This window comes from Armigeres subalbatus, chromosome 3 (genome assembly GCF_024139115.2).
Source record: "Armigeres subalbatus isolate Guangzhou_Male chromosome 3, GZ_Asu_2, whole genome shotgun sequence".
Classification (NCBI taxonomy): domain Eukaryota; kingdom Metazoa; phylum Arthropoda; class Insecta; order Diptera; family Culicidae; genus Armigeres; species Armigeres subalbatus.
Window position 1 is genome coordinate 209,880,320 of NC_085141.1, and position 21,739 is coordinate 209,902,058.

Genomic DNA, 21,739 nt, shown 5'->3' on the forward strand with positions numbered 1-21,739 from the left:
ATTTTTTTTTTCCAAAATCGATAGTTTTTAATTGATTTGAATACAGCATGAACTTACGAAGGCAAAACACATTCTTAGAAGGTGATAATTTATGATTAGATGTCCAAAACCTTTTGAGATTGTTGGAAAAAAACGCGGTGCAGATCTGAAATTATTTATTTTTATGGGCCCATCTGGTAAATTACCTCAAAATTAAAAAGTTTGTTTTCCACTTTAGTCTATAAAAATGTTCAACAAATTCAGAGGTTGTATAATAGAAAGTTTTACGAGGGTTTAAATATATTCTATTTTTTTTATTCAAATAAAGGTACACTTAATTTTGCGCAACTTCTTATTCGTCGTTAAATTTATTGATTTTTTGACAAGGCTCTTAAATTGACAAAAAGATACTCAAACAGCTAAGTAAAAGAGCTGAGATTTTCGAACATTTTTGAAAATTTCAACTTCTTTTATGCTCACATTCGGGATTCAGTTTCGTCACCCAAAATAAGCGTTCCATTATCTTCGCCCAGGACCAATAATTTTTGAACTCTTCAATACGCCAGGCATAGGTGTAATGAGGCTGTAGCAAATATAGTATCCAGGCAGTGGCAGGTAATGCCAACGATTGCGGATTTCCAAAGTGAAATATAAGAGTTTCAAACAAAACGAAGAAAAGCATGGCAGCCTCCTACCACTATAAGACTGTTCCACATTTTCTGAAACTTTAATTAAGATTAATAGAAGTGATATGTAGTTCGAAAACTAAAACCTGAAGGATGAAAGTTGTCGTTCTTTCTTATGTACCTTTCTTATGTAACTATACGATGTCTATTGGAAGTGTTAATTACTCTGCGATCAGGTTTATTTGAATTATATTGAACTATCACTTTTAAGTAGGACTGCTCTCCTATATTTGTTGAATTTAGTTAACTTAACTTCAACGTAGATTCAACGTCTAAATACTGTCATTCAACTGACTTGTACACTTGTTTGGCAAGCCATTTGAGTTCAACTTAGTTGATCAATTAATTCTTATGTTAAGTTTGGATTGGCAATTGAACGTTTGCAACGGTGAAGTTACCACCACAGACAAACAGACGTAACGCTGAAGAAACTCCAAAAAAAACTACCGTAGCTGTCAAAAATATAAGCAAAAAAAATCTAAGTATCTATTTCCCATGATATTATTATTATTAGATTATTATATGTTTTCCAACTATTTGTAATTCCCGCAAACCGTCTATATCGCCACTAGGTAGATTTATCAGCGTTTCTGAAATGTAAAGAAAACACCCATGTAAATAGAACGTGAGAAAATTGATTCATCAACCCACGGGACCCCGGGTCCAGCTCACCGACACACGGATCCCAATTGCGTTATGACGATTATATGAAATTCACTTTGACGCGCCCGATCGCATACCCTCTGCTAGGTGAAGGTTGGTACAATAATTCCACAATTAAAGACGGGCGCGCGGGTGAGTGGGCCCGGCAGCGCGGCACCTCGAACGCGCGAAGCGAATGATCAAGAAGCTGCCAGGAGCTGTTCAGAGTAGGTACAGGAAAAAAGTTCGGTGTGTGAACAGCTGAGAAATGTGGAGCAGCATCGGAGCCGCATGGCGACGGCGAAGAGGCAATTCATAGTTTTATGAAAGAATAACACGATGTAAGGAAAACTACGTACCTACACCAAGGAGTAGATGTTAATGCAGCTTTGTTTGAGCAACGAGATGACGAAACAACATTCACTCCATTCATTGAACCTGGCGTGGCCTATCTGGAAGTGCGGTTGATTTGCTCGATCTCGATGCGATGGTAGCATAAATGAAAATTGAGCAACGAAGAGTGAAAAAAATCAATGATCGGTGCTTATTATACATACATATGGCGGAATGTATAATGCATGAAAGCGGCTGATCATTAGTAGTCGAATTGGGATATTTATAGCAGCACAGTGGTACCGATGCGTTGGTGTGATGAGCCAACATAAAACTCCTTAATTTTTTTCTTTATGGCCATTGAAGGTCGTTCAAGGTGATTGAATATTGAAGTAATCAGGATAATGTCTCGTTAGGTCGACATACAGAAATTTGCTTGTTATACTTGTTACCGGGTTACAGACATTACAAGACAGTTGCAAGTTTTAAGTTTAACAATCAAATAAGCTGTTTGTAAGCAACTCTTGAGTGTTGGTTACATTATGTGAACTTTGATAGATTTAAATTTATATTAGTTGAACAGCCCGACAAGGACTTCTTAGAGTGTTTGTCAAAGACAACTCGCACAGCTTTCAAAATTGACCCCACACGGTCAACGTTGCTTCGATTCTAATGATTCTTCTCTCCCCGTCTGTGTATATCTGCCGGTCATTATTCACAGTGCAAATGAAACCCAGCCACCGAGTGCATTAAGAACTCGAAGAATGTCGATTAAATCAAATCATCATCTTTGGATGCCGAATAACAAAACCTGCGCCGACAAATCAAATCATAATAATCATGCCAATTATCAAGTTTTCAATCTCACACTCTTCGCGGCCAAACTGCCACCGAAAAGGCTGCTTCTGACTGATTTCCCACTTGATCGTTCACCTCCTTCCCTGTTGCTGTCAGCTAACCGTTCGAATAGGCCCCGGATTCCTTTTGAACCCCGGTATCTTCACAACAATTTGCCGCTGCTCATGCTTATTCCAACTGAGCGCACTCTCCCCATTAAATATTCTCACATTCAGTTTTGGACATCGGCGTACATTTGGATTTTAGCTATTTCATCTATCGCCTGGACTGAGGCATCGGAAGGTTATTGAAAAAAAAAAAGGCTAGAGTCATTTGTCTGTACGAGTCCGTTCTCACATGGTCTAAATATTCATTCATTGATCATTCTTCCATTCATATAATAGTGTTGCTTCTGTTTGGAATAGACCTGGGGATGTTACGCACGGAAGCGTGAAATTAATCAATATTCTTACGGTAGTCAATGATCGGGTTTCGATACTAAGCGAATTGCCACGGTTCAATGGTATTCTGAAATCTATCGTTTTGCAAATAGTGAAGCGGAGCTACATGGATTTGCAATCTGTAGAATGCATACTTTCTAGCGATTAGGCTTAGTGAAATCGTCGAATCTGCATATTTTTTCTCCTTCATCAAAGGGGTTTTACAACTCTGCATAACTGTACTGAATACTCTCAACTAGTAGATGACAGATTTTAATTCAGTATAAAAATAACGTAGGAGGAAAAATCCCCTAGAAAATTCCAATTCCTCATAGGACTTCAAAAGTTAATGACTAAATAATATTGGTTTTGAAATAAATTAACCAATTTTCTAGAGGAACTTACCAGTCCAGCATATATGTCGAATCACATCTAAAGCAAAAAATCCATCAAAACCGCTTGAACATCATCTGAGATGCTCATCCACTCATCTGCTATTTCGTCTGTTAGGAATTATCTGATGCACCGCTATCGACTGGATTCATGGTATCTTAGTGAACTATGAGTCGTGAAAAAACGACTTGCAAGGTCTTCATCATGAGCAGGGTTTGCAGAAATCGCTCTCAATAGATAACGAATAACGATAAAAGTGAGGCAAAAACTGTTCCGAATCATAACAAACCATGATAACAAATTTATCAAAATTGTATACAAGTGCAAAAACACAGAATCGGATAGGCAGCCCCCACAGAAAAATGGTGATTCTCGCTTTGTTTTCGCTCCTTCCGTGTTGGTTACTGCACAGCTGTGTAGAACAAGTTGAAGTGCATCATCAGAGCCAGTGCTCCCCGTATTTGGAGCTTTCTAAAAGAAATTTATCATGGGGTATAGCCTCCCGAATCAGTTCTATATCATGACAGCTTGCGAAAAAAAATTCTCTTACGGTATGCTACATATCGTATATGTATACAGAGATGATAAGTGGGAGACTTGTTCTTTCTCTTTAGGATTCAATCCCTGATTATGAACGATTGACGCTTTATCGTCTTAAGCTGTGGCCACTGCACTGCCAGGATCCACCGGGTCTTCCTCTGCTGCGAAGTCCTGCTGGATTTAAATTTCAATCTTTAATTTTGCTCCCGAGCTTCAGTTGCTATCGGCCTCCGGTAACACCGACGATAGTGTTCGAGACATAATTATGAGGCCACCAGGCTAGAATTATGTAACACAGCCGATGAGTGTTCCCCACTGATACACGCCATATTTCACTAACGTATACCCGCACAAATTTCATGTTGAAATTAAAATTTTGGATTTTGGTGCGCTTACTGATCTGTCTGTTATTCCAATTTTTTCTTTAACTCGCAAAGTCAGTTTTTGCCTTTCCTTTGTACCTATGTCGATTTTGGTTCCACCATCTGATACTCACTTGATACTTGAAACTTGATGGGCTACAGCTCTTCGCCGAGTATCCTTCTCCTGGGCCAATCGATCCTGGGCCAATCGCTTCCAGTCGCCCTGAACATTGAGCGCTCTCAGGTCCTCTTCAACTACAAAAAGCCATCGTGTACGCGGCCTTCTACGAAGCATGCGGTCTCTTCCGGGTTCTCTACTAAATATTATCTTCGCATGACGTTTTTCCGGCATACGAACAACGTGACCAGCCCACCGTAGTCTGCCATGTTGTATAAGCTTAATAATTTCCAGCCCTTTATACACCTGGTACAATTCGTGGTATCTGGCGGGGTCGCATGAACCACGAATTGTCTTCTTCTTATAATGCCAATAAGAAGAAGACAATTCGTTGTTCATGCGACCCCGCCAGATACCGTTCTCCTGTTTACCGGCGAGTATTGTCCGCAGCACCTTACGCTCAAACACTTCGAAAGCTCTCCGATCAGCTTCCTTTAACGTCCATTAACCTGAAGAATCAGAGTAGTATACAGCGCAAGTTTTGTTTTCGTTTGCAGACTACGGGACTTAAGCTGGTTACGATGTCCGTAATAAGCCCTATTTGCAGCAGCAATACGCCTTTTCACCTCACGGGTAACATAATTATCGCACGTCACTGACTCTACTGTATTTGACCGCCAAGATATTGGAAATTTTCCACATTCTCAACTGATTGCTTGGCTGCCAAGGTCGCAACGATTTATGTTCGCTCCGCTTAGGAATTGGGAAACATCGTCGGGATGGCGAATGCCTCCGATTGCTAAGACTTCTCAATCAACTGTCTTCTCGATCAACGAAAAAGTCCACCAACGCTCGCTTGCCCCGATTCATCGGTGTTGAGAACGCGACTGATCGTGTTATCGCTTCATCCACCGCTGCTGCCGCGTTCGAGAAAATCGCAAAGTGAAACGGAGAAATATCTGAATTTTCGAGCAGAGTGAATAAATGAATTAGTGCGTGACGAACGGAGAATGGTCGTTTTACCGAAAGCTATTTGGTCGAAGACCACTAGCCCAAAACTTGCTTGGCCGCCATTATGTCATGTCATATGTCATTTGGCCTAACATACCCAAACATTAAAAAAAACCATCTGAACGAATGTCATTTGGTCGAGATGAATGTATGTCGGAACAGGTCATTTGCCCGAAAATGTCCGAAAATTTGGTCGAAAATCTTAATCTAAAGAACAGGCCATTTGAGCATGATTGACCGCCCACAGTTGCTACTCCGTTATTGCTAGGCCAGCTGTAATTACACAGAGAACCAGCAGATGATGTTTGGGACTAACAGCATCCTCAATGTGTTAGAACTGGTGACCCAATATTAAGCAATACCAGCGCCGGCCGTGTCCGAATGCAGGTCAATTAAGGAATGGGTAGAAAAGTGTGGACATGACACTCGCTTTGAAGGAAGCCTACGAGTCATCTGCACTTTCATGAGAAATCATTAGGATGTTGTATATATGGAATAAGGATTGTGGCATGGTTCGTTTTGGTAAACGATATGCTGAAATATGTTAAAAAATGTAAAAAAAAATGTTTTTACCTCTTTTTGATTTAATTTTGTGATTCCCTTCCTCAATGCTCAATCATTAGATGAGAAAAAATATCAATATCAGTCTTGGAGTTAAAGAACAGGCCATTTGTCGAAAAGGTTGTTTGGGCGAATTGGTCATTTTGCTGAAAATGCCGTTTGATTGAATTGGTTGTTCGACAGAATGAGCCATTTGGTCAAAAACGTCAATTGACCGTATGACCCGAAAATGTCATTTGGTCTAACAATAGTGAATGTGAAAATTGTGAAGTGGGAAATTAGAAGTAAGAAGTGATAAATGAGAAGTAGCAAGTGTGAAGTAAGAAATAAGATGTGGGACGTCTCACCTCTTACCTTTCATTTATCATTTGTTATTTTTCACTTCTTACTGTGAAAAGTATGAAATGAGAAGTGAGAAGTAAGAACTAATGAGTTAGAAATGAAAAGTGAGACGTCTTACATCTTACTTCTTACTGAAGTAAGAATTGACAAATGAGATGTGGGCAGTGAGACACTTCATTTTGTACTTCTCAATTCTCACGGTTCACTCCGTAGTTTTCGCTTGGCACTTTTCACTTTTCACAAGGAAAAGTAAGAAGTAAGAAATGAGAAGTGAGCAGAAAACGCGTTACTTCTCAATTCTCTCTCCTCATTTGTATCGTCTTGTTTCTGACTTGTTAATTCGCATTTCTTACTTTCAACTATGAGAAGTGATAAAGGAGACTTCTCACTGCTCAATTCTTATTTCGCACTTCTCACTTCTCATTTATTGCTTTTCTTTTCTTACTTCTCAAATATCACTACTTTTCTAGGAGTTTCGATGTCATGGGACTTATTTGCTAATAACTTCTTGCCTTTCTCGTACAACAAAGTTGTATCGAAAGACGTTATGATTGCTCCAAAATAGAACTTTTGATAGAAGGTCCGGAGACCCATAGTGTTATGTACCGATTGACTCGGCTCGACGAACTGAGGTGATGTTGTATGTGTGTGTATGTGTACAAATTTTGTAGACACACTTTTTGGAACATAGCATTATCCGATTTTCTCGCATCAAGTTGCATTCGACGGGGAATGCGGTCTCATTGTTTGTTCTCGATCGAATATTGCATTTCAGAATTATTTAAAAATCATTGTTTTTTTCCCTAAACTATTTTTTTTTTAAATGGCGCCAATGCATTTTATTAAATGCAAAAATATGTTGAATGATCGAAAAAATATGATCTATCACCCTCAAGAGCTTTTTGACCTTTCTAATGTGATTTTTTCAATGATGATTCAATGATGCAAAAATTGCAATTAGAAAACAAGAATTATTCATAAAGAAGTCAAAAACAATATGAAAATTACTATGTCTGAAACTTGATTATGCGCATATGTACAACATGTGATAGATTTAGTTCGGAAAAGGTATTGGAGGGTAACCGCCCCTTCGGTGGGGTTTGATCCCACGACCCCAGTTCGCATGACAGGTGCTTTCCCTACTAAGCTACGAAGGACCTCCGTCGTCCACCGCAGGGAATTTGGTTTCATCAGTACCCGCTAAGCTGCGGTGGACGACGGAGGTCCTTCGTAGCTTAGTAGGGAAAGCACCTGTCATGCGAACTGGGGTCGTGGGATCAAACCCCACCGAAGGGGCGGTTACCCTCCAATACCTTTTCCGAACTAAATCTATCACATGTTGTACATATGCATAATCAAGTTTCAGACATAGTAATTAATTTCCACTCCGGGTGGCTTAATACCCGGCATATAGGCAATTAACTTTGAATGTACCGAATATGAAAATTTCCATAAAGAAATATGAAAAGCAATAGAACTAAGCATTTTTTCTTTAAAAGCGTTTCAAGTTCATGGAAAATTTTATATTTTTTTTGCTTTTTTGTATTTTTTATGGACAATAATTATTCTTTTTTTCTGATTGCAATTTTTGCTTTTGAAAGTTTTGTGAACAATTTTCAATTGTTTATGGACACTTCGCATTATTTGTGAAAATTTTGTATCTATTTATTGCTCATATCCTGATATCTTTATTGGCATATTTATTGGCTTACATTTTTGACCATGTTCAACCAAGCGATATTTTTATATGACTCTAAAAAACATTTCCGGCCAAATGGTCCCTTCTGCCAAACGTCCATTTCAGCCAAACGGCATTTTCGGCCAAATGACCTGTTTCAGCCAAACGATATGTTCGGCCAACAGCCAACGTTTCTGCCAATCGACTTTTTCGGCCCAATGACCGGTTTGGCCGAACGACATTTTCCTGCTTCCTCGACTATTTCCTGCAAAATAACCATTTCTGTCAAACGTTCAATTCGTCCAAATGAAATTCGGCTAGATTACTTTTGGCCTAACGTGTTATTCGGCCAAATAACTTTTCCCTGTGGTCGATTTGATTTTCGGTAAAGCCATCACAGTAGGCCCATGTGACCTGACCGATCGATGGGGAAGAGTGATTCCCTGGTTACCATGCCACCATGTATCGAATGTTGATTGTACTTCGTTTATAACTTCCTTACTTAGGAAAAGTCAATGTTAAGAATTGCTAATTTATATTGGATTTAATGAAAATTAGGATATCCTTTAGCTCATTTTAAGTTCCATTAAATTGTATGGAAAACCAAAAAATCCAAGAGGGTAACAAAAAATTGTTATGAAGCCAAATAAATTCGTTAATAAATAGTTATGGGCCAAGCCTAATAAAAAAAGTAAACTAAAACTTGTAAAAGCTCATGTCCTGCGGCTATCACTATAGTCAATGGTTTTCCTTTTCGAACAACTTGAAGCAAGTGTTCGTTGAATGCCGAAAAGATAAACAAATGTGATGATGTTATCGATGGAACCCGTCGCGTCGGCGGCGACATCTGAAAGCACTAATCACCAGAGGTTATCGAATTTTGAATAGCTCATATTCCAATAAACGGACACCCAATGGGCAACAGTTCACGCGAAGGCTAAATTGGAAAGTGGCACCATGAACTGTTATATAACCCCCGGTGGTGGGTCACACGATTCAGTTGGATTCTAAAATACCGCCGCGTGTCATACACTCGTTACTAACAACGGCACACAATCAGTCAGTCAGTCAGTCAGCCAGTCAGGAGCAGGAGCAACGGTTAGCATCTGGAAGAAAGGTTTGTTTTTTTTCCAGCTCTCTAAGTTGAAGGGCGCTCCTGAATGGATATCGTTTAAGATAGCCATCGCCAGAATGGGCACTTGTCTGGACTGCATGGAGTGAAATTGTAATAAAAGCTCAACACAGACGGCTGCATTAGCATTATTGATTACACTTTTGTGGGTCTTATAATATGTTGATTTACGATAATAATTACGATGTAAATCGGATTACCTATTTCAAATTTGGAAGCTTGTAGCGTATGCAAAATAAAAAAGAATCATCGAAGTTTAATGATTACTTTTTAGGCCACCCATCAATCTACAAATATAACTACATTTGTTGCTGAGAATTTGGTATGCCAAAGTTGTTATAATTTATAATTAATTTATAATTAGTCGACCCGGCAGACGTTGTCCTGCATAGTAGGCGAAAATGCACGTTGTGAACTGCCCATGCGAATTTTACATACGAATCTTTATTTTAGTTATTCATAATTAACTCGACCTTATTCGTGATTTTCGCATGAGGAAATATCATATAAACCCGTCGGGAACGATAGCCAGCATACCTGCTGAAGGAATGAAGAAAATATATCGAGCTCGAGCCGTTTTCGAGTTATGCGGATACGAACACAGACCATTTCATTTTTATTATATAGATTAAAATTATAAACAATAAATAAAGGTTCTTAAATTTTTTCTTTCATAGGTCGTGAAAATAGGGAAAATGAAAAAAGTCGAAAGGGCTTCCTGCTTCTATCTTCTTCTTCCTTCATCCTTCTTTCTTCTTTATTTTTCCCTCTTCCTTCTTTCTTCTTCCTTTTTCTTTTTTCCTTTTTCCTTCATCCTTCATCCTTCTTCCTTTCTCCGTCTTCCCTTTTTCCTTGCTTACTTCTTCTTTTTACCTTCCACCTTATCCCTTCTCTCTTATTCTTCCTTCGTCGTTCTTCTTTTACCTTTTGTCTTTTTCGACCTTTTGTAGCTTTTGATATTTTGCCTAATTCGACCTTTTGTCCCTTTCGACATTTTGTCCATTTCGACCTTTTGTCCCTTTCGACATTATGTCCTTTCGACCTTCTATCCTTTTCTGCGTTTTGTCTTTCCGATCATTAGTCCTTTCGGCCTTTTGTCATAGATTCATGAAAATGCACTTTAGTTTCACATTAATCCATTCTCATTGTGTTGATATCGATGGTATGTATTTGTAATAGAGCCTAATTTGAAAATGAATTATTCCTGCATAACAATTTCGCATAAATTAGTTGTAATCCATCACTAACGACCAGCAATTGAGGAAAAATTGTGCCGCAGTTAACGTTACGGTTTCACGTGTGAGGCAATATGCTTGTAAAAATAAAAATGCAATCATTTTTAACACATCACTCATATGCTGGGGCTTCCCAACAATATACCCAACAATACCTCTCTAGAGGATTAGTTTTATTTTGGGGGGAACCGAATCGTCCACGCTTCGGAATAACCCTTTTCTTTCGATTTGTGCAAGTTCCCTCTCGACTTTTGCTCGCTTGCCACAACCTTTGGTTTATGCCCGTTATAGACACGAATTTGCTCAACCTGTAATACCAACCAGCCCTATCTACGGCCGATGCCGGCCGCCGCCGATTCGCCTCATTGCTTCTTGGCTTACCTCGTTGGCGTTGGCGCACGGACACGGCCTGCGGCGGCGGGCCTTCCCTCCACAGCAAAGTGCAATAGTCCATGAAAACCAAATTTTATCACTTGTTCAACCGATCGGGGTTTTTACTATGCGGCGAAAAAAGAACATTGCTTCCTATCGATCGGAAGAAAAGCCTTGTACACAAATTAACTACCCTACCGAAGCGCATTTGAACATTCCGAACGAGAACAATAACGCCGATGCCGCTAATAAACTTCCTCTGAAATAAGTTTTGATAGAGGTTTACGCTGCTCCTGCTTAGTGTTGCACCTGCAATCGGAAGAAAAAAAAATGAAAAGGCCAATGTAATGCGGCTTTCCTCCGAGTGAGATGATTGCTTGGAAGGAAAAATGACCCGGAGCATAACGGAAAAGGTTCAATGGTTTCACAAATTTACACTGTTGTTCGCTGCTGGCAGATTCTAGTGTAGTGAAAGCTCCAAGTGTTCAGAATAAGATAAAAAAAATCAATTAGAGATGATTTATATAGTTTATCATTAGACACTTTTGATTAGTTTTGTATCTAACTGCCCATAAATGCATAACAGTCCCATGTAGATATGAAACCAAGCAACTGGGACTGTTATAAATTTATGGGCATAAAAAAAGTTTTAAGTTAGGGTTACGAAATTTTCGTCTTTTCGACATAGTTTCGAAAACCCATACGAGAGACACATTTTTGCCAAACTTATCCGTACCAAATCGTAAGCTCAGGATAAACGTTCCGTCGTCGGAGGTGACAATGGATCAAATGAGGGTGAGAATGGGTCACTGTTTCAACTACGTAGAATGCTTGTAGAATAGATTGAATGAATCTGACGTTACTTTCGTTGATTTTAGCCCCTACGAAGATGGACGGAAATCCTCCCGTATCCCTACCGAATAAACACATAATGTATCTGAAAAAGTTTGATTTTCGAAGAAAATACTCTTTTCGGCACACTTGTTTTTCATTTCGCGATATGGGAACTGCCGAATCTGTGTAGTTTTCTTTTTCGTTGCTAAAAATCGGAAAACATTCAGCTAAAAATCAAATAATTTAGCTAAAAATCAAACAATTGCGGATTTTGCTGGAAAAGGAAAAGAAACTGAGTTTGTTGATTCTGAATGAAATGATTCTAAAAATTTGATAAAAGCATTGAAATATGGGGTCGCTTTTTACGTGGCCTTTTTCACCCGGATATTGGTATTTACGCGGTTTTCAGGATTCACGTGGATTTAAAAAAAATCGTGCTTTCTTGAGAAAACCACGAGAGGCGTTTTTACGCGGTGTTTGAAATTTACGCGTATTTAGGACTTTACCCTCTTTCGAGGTTCAAGCGGATTTTGGGATTTACGCGTTGTTTCTGTTTTTTTTACGCGGTACGTATCCCCCGTGGAAAAATCGAATAGCGGGCTTGGTAGTCATATGGCTACTGCTTCTGCCTCATACGCAGGAGGTCGTGGGTTCAATCCCAGGTCCGTTCCATTCTACTACTTTGTATCTTTCTCTTTATTTCTCATGTTCTAGCAATCGCTAGAACTGGAAATGGACTTCCATACCGTTTCCATTACTATTCCTATACCTTCAACTTGAGTATTCTATCAGTAATCTGCTAGAATTGGAAATGAACTATAAAGCTCGTTTGCTACATCCAATTAGAAATTCCATCAGTTACCTTCTCCTATCTATCACATTGGCAGCTCGTTAACCAAAACGGACCTCTGCCTCTCCAACCTAACCCAGAAATTCCAACAAATTCCACATGAAATCGTGGCAAGTGCAGATGTATATTCGGCTTGCAGTGGGTGAGTGATTGCATCATCATTTCCTCCCCCTTCCCTACATTGACTTGCATTCTGACGTGACAGGCGCCAGTATGACCTAACAAATGAGATCACCAGTACTTGTACATTAAAGATGTGTGCTAGTCCCAAGCAAACATCTGTTGGTTCCCTGTGCAAGAACAGCTGATCTGTCTGACTACGAGCAGTCAATCAAGCTCAAGATCAAGCTCAAGCTCAAGCTTTACGCGTTGTTTCTGGTTTTTTTTACGCGGTACGTATCCCCCGTGGAAAAATCGACTGCAGTGCATGAACATGAGCATGATGACCGCACACTTCGTAGTTGCTACTCCGTGATTGACCAGAGTAATCGCAATTGGGTCCCAAGGCCCTACATCGCTTATGGTTGCAAACGATAGTGCATCGGTTAAGAACACACGAACCGATGTTATATAAATTCTGATAATAGTCATAGTCAATAAAAATAATATTTTTGTGTTTGAGACTTTATAAGATATGTTTTGGGCTGAGCAACGTCTGTCTGTCTTCGTTAACGGATTTGCCAGTGCGAAAGGAATGAAATGTAGCTCAAATTGGATGCCTATATGAGCTTTCTTCATTTCGAATTCTAACAGTTACTGGTACAATTAATGAAGTTGTAGGTATAGGATAGAAGATGGAAACAGTTTTGAAGTCCATTTCCAGTTCTAACGATTGCTATAACATGAGAAATATATGGAAAGATACAAAATAGGAGGGCCTGGAATGGAACAAAGAACTTCTATGTAGCGGTAGTCGTATGACCGCCAGGCCCGTTTGAAGTATGGAGTTTCAAAATTATTTTCAAAACAAAATTTAATGTTAACGATACCAACAAGCCTTCAATAGCGGGAGTAAATTTTAATAGCTTGGAAAAGCTAATGTCAAAAAATATGTTGTCTACGGGAACAATTGTGAATAAAAATCAAAAGGGTTGTGTACAAGGCACGACCGCAATGTAGCCTTTGGACAACGCAAGGCAAGTGTTACGATTGATCTTCCAGCCATTACTAAGCGATTGTGCTTTGTACTTTGAAGGAATTTGATAATCTTGAAATGAACGATTTGTGTTTAATGATGCGTCTTCCCAATAACAAGCAGCAACGAAACCAAATAGGAATCTTGAGCAAAAATTTCACTGCTGCCTTTCATGCGAATTAATTTTTGTAGCGTCTTCCGATCATGATTCTGCTACCACCGGAAAATTTCTGCCGTCATCGAGCGTTTATGATTTGCACTTTGAAGAAATCCTTCGGAAATTCCTTTAGAAATTTGTTTGGAAATTGATTTAGGAACTTCCTTAGGATAAGTTTTAGGAAACCCTTCAGGTATTCTTTTGAGAACTCCTCCAGGAATAATTAAGAAAATTACGTCAGAAATTTCTTTTGATATTCATCCAGGAATTCTTTCTGAAAATTCTCTGGAAGGCCTTTGAAAATTTTCTACAGGAAATCCTTTTTGTGAAGCCAAACGGAGTTTCTTCCGAAATTCCTGCATTAATTATTCCGGAATTTTTCAGGAAATTTATTACAGAATGAAATAGGAAATACGGAAGGAATTTTCGGAAAAGTTTCAAACGGAAATTTCAAATAATTTTCCAGATGAAATTCTTATACGAACTCTAGTTATTTCCGAATGATTTTTGAAAGAATTGCTTAATGAACTTCTGAAGTGATTTCCGGATTTTTTTTTCAAGGGAATATCCGAAGGTTTGAGCTTCCGAGGGGAATGTCCGAAGGAACTCCAAAAAAAGAATCGAAAAAACTCCTGGATGATGTTCTAAAGAAAATCTGAAGAAAAAATCTTTGAAAAATTCCTGAAATAATTGCTGAACGAATTTCTTTGAAAAGTACGAAGAAATTCCTTAACCAATTTCCGAAGGAATTTCTAGAGAAATTTAAAAAAAAAAAACTCTCAGATGGAATTTTTCGAAGGAACACCGACCAAAATTTTTTTAAATTATTAATTTGATATTTCATAGAAGTTGTCAAGACACAAGGATTAAGGATTTTTTTAAAGGTTTTCCTAGGCATTTTTGAAGGACAAATTGTAAAGAAATTCTTTTCGACAACCTATTCAGGAAATTCCTCCTGAAACACATTTTAAAATTCCTAAAATTTCTAAAGAAATCCTTCAGATATTCTTTCGAGTGCGCTCCAGGCATAATAGCGAAATTTTCCTCAGTAGAACATTTGAATACTCTTCCAGGGATTCTTTACTAAATCCTCCCAGCCTTTGTAAATTTCTTCAGAAATTCCTTTAGTAAAACAATGCAATATTCCTTTCAAAATGCCTGCAGGAATTATTAGAAATTTCTAAAGATTCCTATTGAAATATCTCCGGAATTCCCTTTGAGCATTCTTTTCAGAAACTCTTCTAGGGATTCTTCGGAAATTTCATTTAGAAATCCTTTCGAGAATTCCTTTACGACTGCCTGTTTTTTTTTTTAGTAAATTTCAGGAAGAAATCTACCAATAAAACTTTCGGAATAATTTTTACATTTTGTATGGTTTACTAAAAAAGTTCCGAAGGAATTCTTGGATGAATTAACGAAGGCCTTTCCAAAGGATTTCCTGAAATAGTCCCTGGAAGAAACCCATAAAAAAATGGAGATTTATTTCCTGGAGTGGAAAAAAATCAGAAGTTTATTTGAACCGTTTGTTTGAGAAACTGCATATGTAACATTTTTGGCCAAAATGAGATTTCTATATATTCTGAATCCTCGTCCAAAAATACATATTCTGGCAAAAAATACGAAAAAAAAATTTTTGTTCAGGAATGTATGAATTTTTTTTCGTTTGTTTGAGAAACTACATATGTCCACGTACTTTGAAGGTCTATTGTGGAGTACTGCTTACATTTTTTGCACTGAAAGTGCCCCAAGGTGTTGAGTTTTGCCAAAAACTATTGATCTGTATCGAAGAAATCGAAAGATTCGGTGCAAGTTTGTTCAAAAACAGTTTTTTGTTGTTTTCTCGAAATAGTGTAAAATGGACTTATGCTTCTTCTTCTTCTTCTTCTTATTGGCATTACATCCCCACACTGGGACAGAGCCGCCTCGCAGCTTAGTGTTCGCTAAGCACTTCCACAGTTATTAACTGCGAGGTTTCTAAGCCAGGTTACCATTTTTGCAATCGTATATCATGAGGCTAGCACGATGATACTTTTATGCCCAGGGAAGTCGAGACAATTTCCAATCCGAAAATTGCCTAGACCGGCACCGGGAATCGAACCCAGCCACCCTCAGCATGGTCTTGCTTTGTAGCCGCGCGTCTTACCGCACGGCTAAGGAGGGCCCTTATGGACTTATGGACTTATGCAGTTTCTCAAACAAATGGTTCATTTAGAAAAGAAATGCGAATAAATTTCTGGAGAATTTTAAGAATTATTTCTCGAAAAAAAATCCAGAGGATAGCCTGAAAGATTTTCGGACCTAGATTTGGCAAAGGAATTCTTCACTTGTCATAAGACGAGTTTATACAATCCCATTGAATTCCACCACTTAATTGTATCTTGACAGATACGTATTTCGACCTACTTGAAGTCGAGTCAAATACGAGACACTGAAGACGGCCTTACTGTTGAGGTCGAAATACGTATCTGTCAAGATACAATTAAGTGGTGGAATTAAGTGGTGGAATTCAATGGGATTGTATAAACTCGTCTTATGACAAGTGAAGACATTCCACTAAAAAGCTCAAAATAATTTTCTTATCCAAAGGAATTCTTGCAGGAAAATAACTTCAAGAATTCGTTCAGGATTAATCAAAATTCTAAGAAAATCAGCTATTTTTCTCTGGACGCATATAATTAAATTTCTGGAATAAAATGGTTTGGTGGGTCACGGGCCCTATCGTGCTCCAGCTTAACTCCGCCAGTGCAAATTATTATTCTACAAATTACTACAGGGTGTACAATAAGTTCGAATACAAATGTTTGATCATTGTGTTTGTAAGCCCAAAATACATATTCTGTAATTAGTTTTGGTGTCAGCGTTAGCAGTATGTATGTATACGCTAACGGAGGTGTGTGGTGTTGACATTCTGTCACTTGTTGTTTGTTTATTACGCGCGTTGGAAATGGATTGGGACATCGTAAATAGACGTTTTTGAAAGTCAAAATCATTGTGGCGTACTACAAAACTGAGGTTTTGGGAACGGTTGATGCCCCCAGTGGCCTGGTGCTAAGACGGAGATGAGCCCTACGTGTTCCAATAGGACGATAGCCCTTCATACACGGAAAATGCGATTAAGCCTAATATGGGGACAATTTCATCGACTTTTTGGGAAAAACTTTACGACCTCCCAGCTTCCCGGATTTGAACCATTTTAACTTTCTTGTTTGGTCTTTTAGGCTGTTAAACTTTGCTCGCGAGAAAATTTGCGCCAAATCCATTTTGTTCCAAATAACTATCAATCTGTCAAAACTCAAATGGGTCGGCTTTGGGTAAAATTTTAACCACGATGGGAAAATAACCATCGCACTGTCAAATTTCAACTAAAAGTTGAACGAATCGGTGGAATGGTTCACAGCCTTATTATGTTAAAGCTTAACGAATACAAGGTCAGTAACTTGGACCAGTTCAAAACGTAATTCTCAAAATCTGGAACGAAATGACCATGCAGACCGTGCGTGCCGCTTGTGATGGGTTTTAGAAACGTTTGAAGCTCGTGAAGAAGTACAAAATAGAGGTAATTCCAAAAGAAATGTTGTTTGTTCCTTATAAACAATACTTCTAATGAAATGGAACCGAGAAAAGAAATAATTTAATCCCAATTTTTAAACATTTTTTGAAAGTGTATTCGAACTTATTGTATTTTAACCCTCTAATGCCCAAGACCGCCTTTAGACGGGATATGTTGATTATTTTTTTGTAATTTTCAATTGACCAGATTTCGAAAAGTTTTAGATGTTGATCAATAATATAAACCACAATGCACGTTTAAATGTGGTTTAAAGTCAATTTTCAAAGTAATACATATTCATAAAAAAATATTGAAAATTGAGTAATATTTTGTTCCTCCGTGTTTTCTCTCATATACCTTTGAAGAGTGAAATATTTGTAATTTAGTATTTAGTAGTTATAGTAGCGACCAATGGTAGCCAACTCGTTACACAAAAAATGAAAAAATAGCTCTAAAAATTTTAAAATTGCGATTGGTATCAGTATTGAATAGAAATTTTCAAACTCTAAATCTATCTTTCTATATAATAAAAATGAAATGGTCTGTGTTCGTTCGGTGTTCGACGGGTTTATATGATATTTCCTCATGCGAAAATCATGAGTAGGGTTGAGTAAATCGTGGAAAACTAAAATCAAGATTCGTATGGATATTTCGCATGGGCAGTTCTCAATGCGTATTTTCGCCTACTATGCAGGACAACGTCTGCCGGGTCAACTAGTATGTATATAAAATTCTGAAAAATCAAAGTGTGAAATTGATAAAATCGAGATTTAAAAAAAAATAATTCCCAAACCGTGTTTAGATCGTTTTTAGAAAGCAAAATAGTGATTTTGAGCGAAAACACAAATTAGAGTTGTAGAGGGTAAATTGTATTGCACTGCTTCTTTTTATACCATTTCATTTTTTTTTTTTTTTTTTTTGGCGGGCTCAGTTGTGTGTGACACTGTTTTTTGTGAGCCACAATTTTTATGTATGATATCAATACAATGTTTATAGGGGGGAAATGCTTATCTAATCTTCCGGTCAATGTCATCATATAGTGCATATACTCCTGTATATATACGATTGTGATGCATCACCAGTGCTACGATGTGCACGTATTACCTGGCAATCTAACTGCATTGATTGTCTGCCTTTTCAGAATTCCCAATAATATTCCGTTTAAATATCACAAATGATGGTTAATTGTTTGTGCTAAGGGAAAGAAAAGTGCAGTGGGTATCGGCCAAGTTCCCCCTGGCGGTGCTAAAATGATAAGCGGGAACAATACCTAATTCCATTTAAATCTTTTAGTATCATTAGTGATTAGCACGCGTTATTATTTTATGTGGGGGGCACGCATGGAACATATTTTTCAACGCGGGTGTCAGGCGGCTGACCCATGCTCGACCAAAATAGTAAAATTTAGCTAGAATATTTTAATTTTGTTTGATTATTTTTATTTTATTTTTATTTTTGCCATCAAATGATTAGGAGCTTATTTTCAACATCACATAACGCAAGAGAGGGTAAAACTCTGCGTTGCATAGAAAAGTTTAGGAGGTCCCCGATTCGGTGCAATGTTGCACTGTCGTGTGGGGCATGGTTGTCCCGTGTCGTTTATGGCGATGTCGTTCCCGCATCTATGACGCCTTTGCCTCATTTTATGTAATGGCGGGACATGTTAATAATTCATTCTAGTTCTCAAATATTTTGGTAGATACTTCTGGAGGCTGTCAAGGCGGTGGGAGGGACATTGCCTATGGGTGGCAGAGGCGGCTGTGTTCTGGGCGGCAGCATTGTGAAAGCAGTTTCGGGATAGTTAGGATTCAGTTTTCATACTTAAGAGAATATCTAGAATAATAATATATTTTTATGAGCCAACCTCCATTTTTTAATCACGAGCTTTATTTAGTAGCATAGGTTATCAGTACTCGTAATATACTTAATTCGGTGGGCACGCTTGGAACACATTTTTAACTCAAGTTCGACCAAAATTGTAAAATTTAATTGATTTATTTTAATTCAGTTTAATTATTTTAATCTTTCTGCGTCAAATGGTTAGGTATTTGTTCCCCCATCCCTTCTGCTACCTCCTTTTCTATTTTATGTTTCCAAACTTAAACCAACGTGATCACACTAATCCCAAACTGCACGTACCTCTATCATATCAATCTATATACGAATCTACATACAAGAAGCGACAATCACCAGGAAACGGATTTCAATCATTTCCTTTTACCATAAGTATAAATCATCTAAGCTATAATAAACTCTATCGTTGCGATCCCGAACTATCTAAACATCTAAACACTGTCTATTATGAACATAAACACAACCGTTTCTATCTCTACAAACATTTCTCTAATAAAAGGTTCCATAGCAGTCGCTAGAGCCGGAAGCGGTCAACAAGCCGCTCCATACTCTCCTCCTCTATCTTCTATTATCTCACAATTTTACTACCCTGAAACTGAACTGTTTCGGACCCTTATGGGTCTGAAGCAGAGGACGGGACACTCGAGCCTACCAGTCAGTGGATGGAAAGGTCCGTTGTGATAAAGGGTCTATCACAAGCCTCGGATAACCTGGAATAAGTTTTCCACGAGTCGAGTTTACATTGATTTCATGAGTTCAATAAATTAATCGTCACGTTGAAAATTTAAGCCAGCAGTGTAAACGTATTGCCTAATGTCATACAACGTAGATTGGCCACGGCCCGGGGATACGTTGAGTATAACAAGAATAACAAGAATGATATCAATACAATGTTTATCATTTTATTATTGACTGTTAAATGGGACAAAGACCAGAATACTTGTGAGAAAAAAGAAAATCTTGCGGTGGACCAAAATACCCGTATCTCACATCGATCAGATGTCCGTGTTGAGAACGCATGAACGGGATTACGATAAAAATTGAAATTTTATCGTAAATAATAAGTTCCAATGAAATTGGCAAATTGCTGGAGAGTTTTCGAGTCGATTGATATATTAATCTCTAAAATCCATCGGTCATCCTCCTCTATAGTTTAGTACCTCTATTGTTCAAATGTAATAGAAATTGCATACAATTAGGCGGAACAACGTCTAAATTTATGCTGTTTTTGGTATTCTATTTATGTACAATGTTTTCGTAAAATTTTATATAATAGCTGAATGCAGCGTGTTATTTTTTTTCGTGCTTGTTCATCGAAACTCAAATCCAATGGATCATTTGCTTATTATTCTCATCAACCATGTGATGTAATCGCGGAATCTAAGGTGTCGCAATCCGAAATAATTATCATAGTAATCTGTAAAGTCATCGATAGAAAATATCATTACTTGGCTAGGCGCCGTGCCGCTGCTGTAGCGGGTGTCTGTGATACGGTGAACGATAAGATAACATTCCATCGTGATTTGATAAATAGGTACCACTTGTGTCTACAGACATATACGGGTTTGGTGATGATTTCATATTGTATGCCGTCTAATCGGATTGGTATTTCGTTAATCGTCCAATCGATCGGGTGTGGGCTCGAAGTACCTTATCAAGAACGACTCCAGTGCAAAACAAATGTCACATCTTTGATGTGAAATGTTATTCTCCCTTTTTGTTGAAACACTAGCGAACCTGGTGGTGGAAAACTAGCTTTACTGCAAAATAAGCAACTGACGGAGAAGCAGCGTACGTTGCGTTGTTCCTTTCTTCCGCTTTGAATATACGCAAGGAACGTTCTTGGTCTGGTGATATCCAATGAGTCCACTTTGAAACTTGTCGTTTGTTCTGAGTTGCTTATCTGTTTTGCACAATAAATTTGTTTTATCCAAGAAACATTACATAATTTGAAAGCTTGTGTAAGCTTATCAAACTGAATGAAAAAAATAATTAAAATTGCGTTTATCGGTTGATATGAATCAACAGTGGTTCTCAAACTATGTTCTAAACTATATACGAGTGCTGGGTTGGAAATTTTCTCGACTTCCCTGGGCATAAAAGTATCATCGCTTAGCCTGTTATTCGAATGCAAAAATGGTACCTTTGCTAAGAAACCTCGCAGTTAATAACTGTGGACTTGCTGAATGAACACTAAGCTGCGAGTCGGCAATGCCCCAGTGGGAGATGTTATGTCAATAGTTCATCGCTGGAAAATATCTGCAGAATAATATTTGTCTACATTTAGGTTTAAACAAAAAATAAATTTAACAATTTGAGAAATAGGCAATTGTTAATCGATGTATTTTGTTTCCGCTTTGCAGACGCTTGTTCGAGTCGGACGACCCCCAAACCTCGACCGCCCAGTCCGACGGCTAGACCAAATATCACATTCCACACATACAAGTGTCCGCCGGCGTACGCGGCGTGGTACTGCCTCAACGATGCCACCTGCTTCACCGTGAAAATTGGCGATTCGCTGCTGTATAATTGCGAGTAAGTTCCACTCACTTCCATCACTAATTAAAAAAAAGCAGTCGACTGAGAGAGCACATTATTTTCAGATGCGCCGATGGGTATATGGGTCCTAGGTGTGAATACAAAGATCTGGACGGATCTTATTTACGTGAGTATACAGAGATTTATTTCCACGAGATGA

The 21,739-nt window shown here is 38.2% G+C and overlaps 1 protein-coding gene across 2 annotated transcripts in view; it reads left to right on the top strand.

Moving 5' to 3' along the window:
- LOC134227984 (protein spitz-like) overlaps positions 1-21,739 on the top strand; it is a 156,326-nt gene that overhangs the window by 129,320 nt on the left and 5,267 nt on the right. For both annotated transcript variants that reach the window (XM_062709715.1, XM_062709716.1), the window contains exons 3-4: positions 21,405-21,576; positions 21,645-21,706. In XM_062709715.1, the coding sequence (XP_062565699.1) occupies positions 21,405-21,576; positions 21,645-21,706 (234 nt within the window). The remainder of the gene's footprint in view (positions 1-21,404; positions 21,577-21,644; positions 21,707-21,739) is intronic.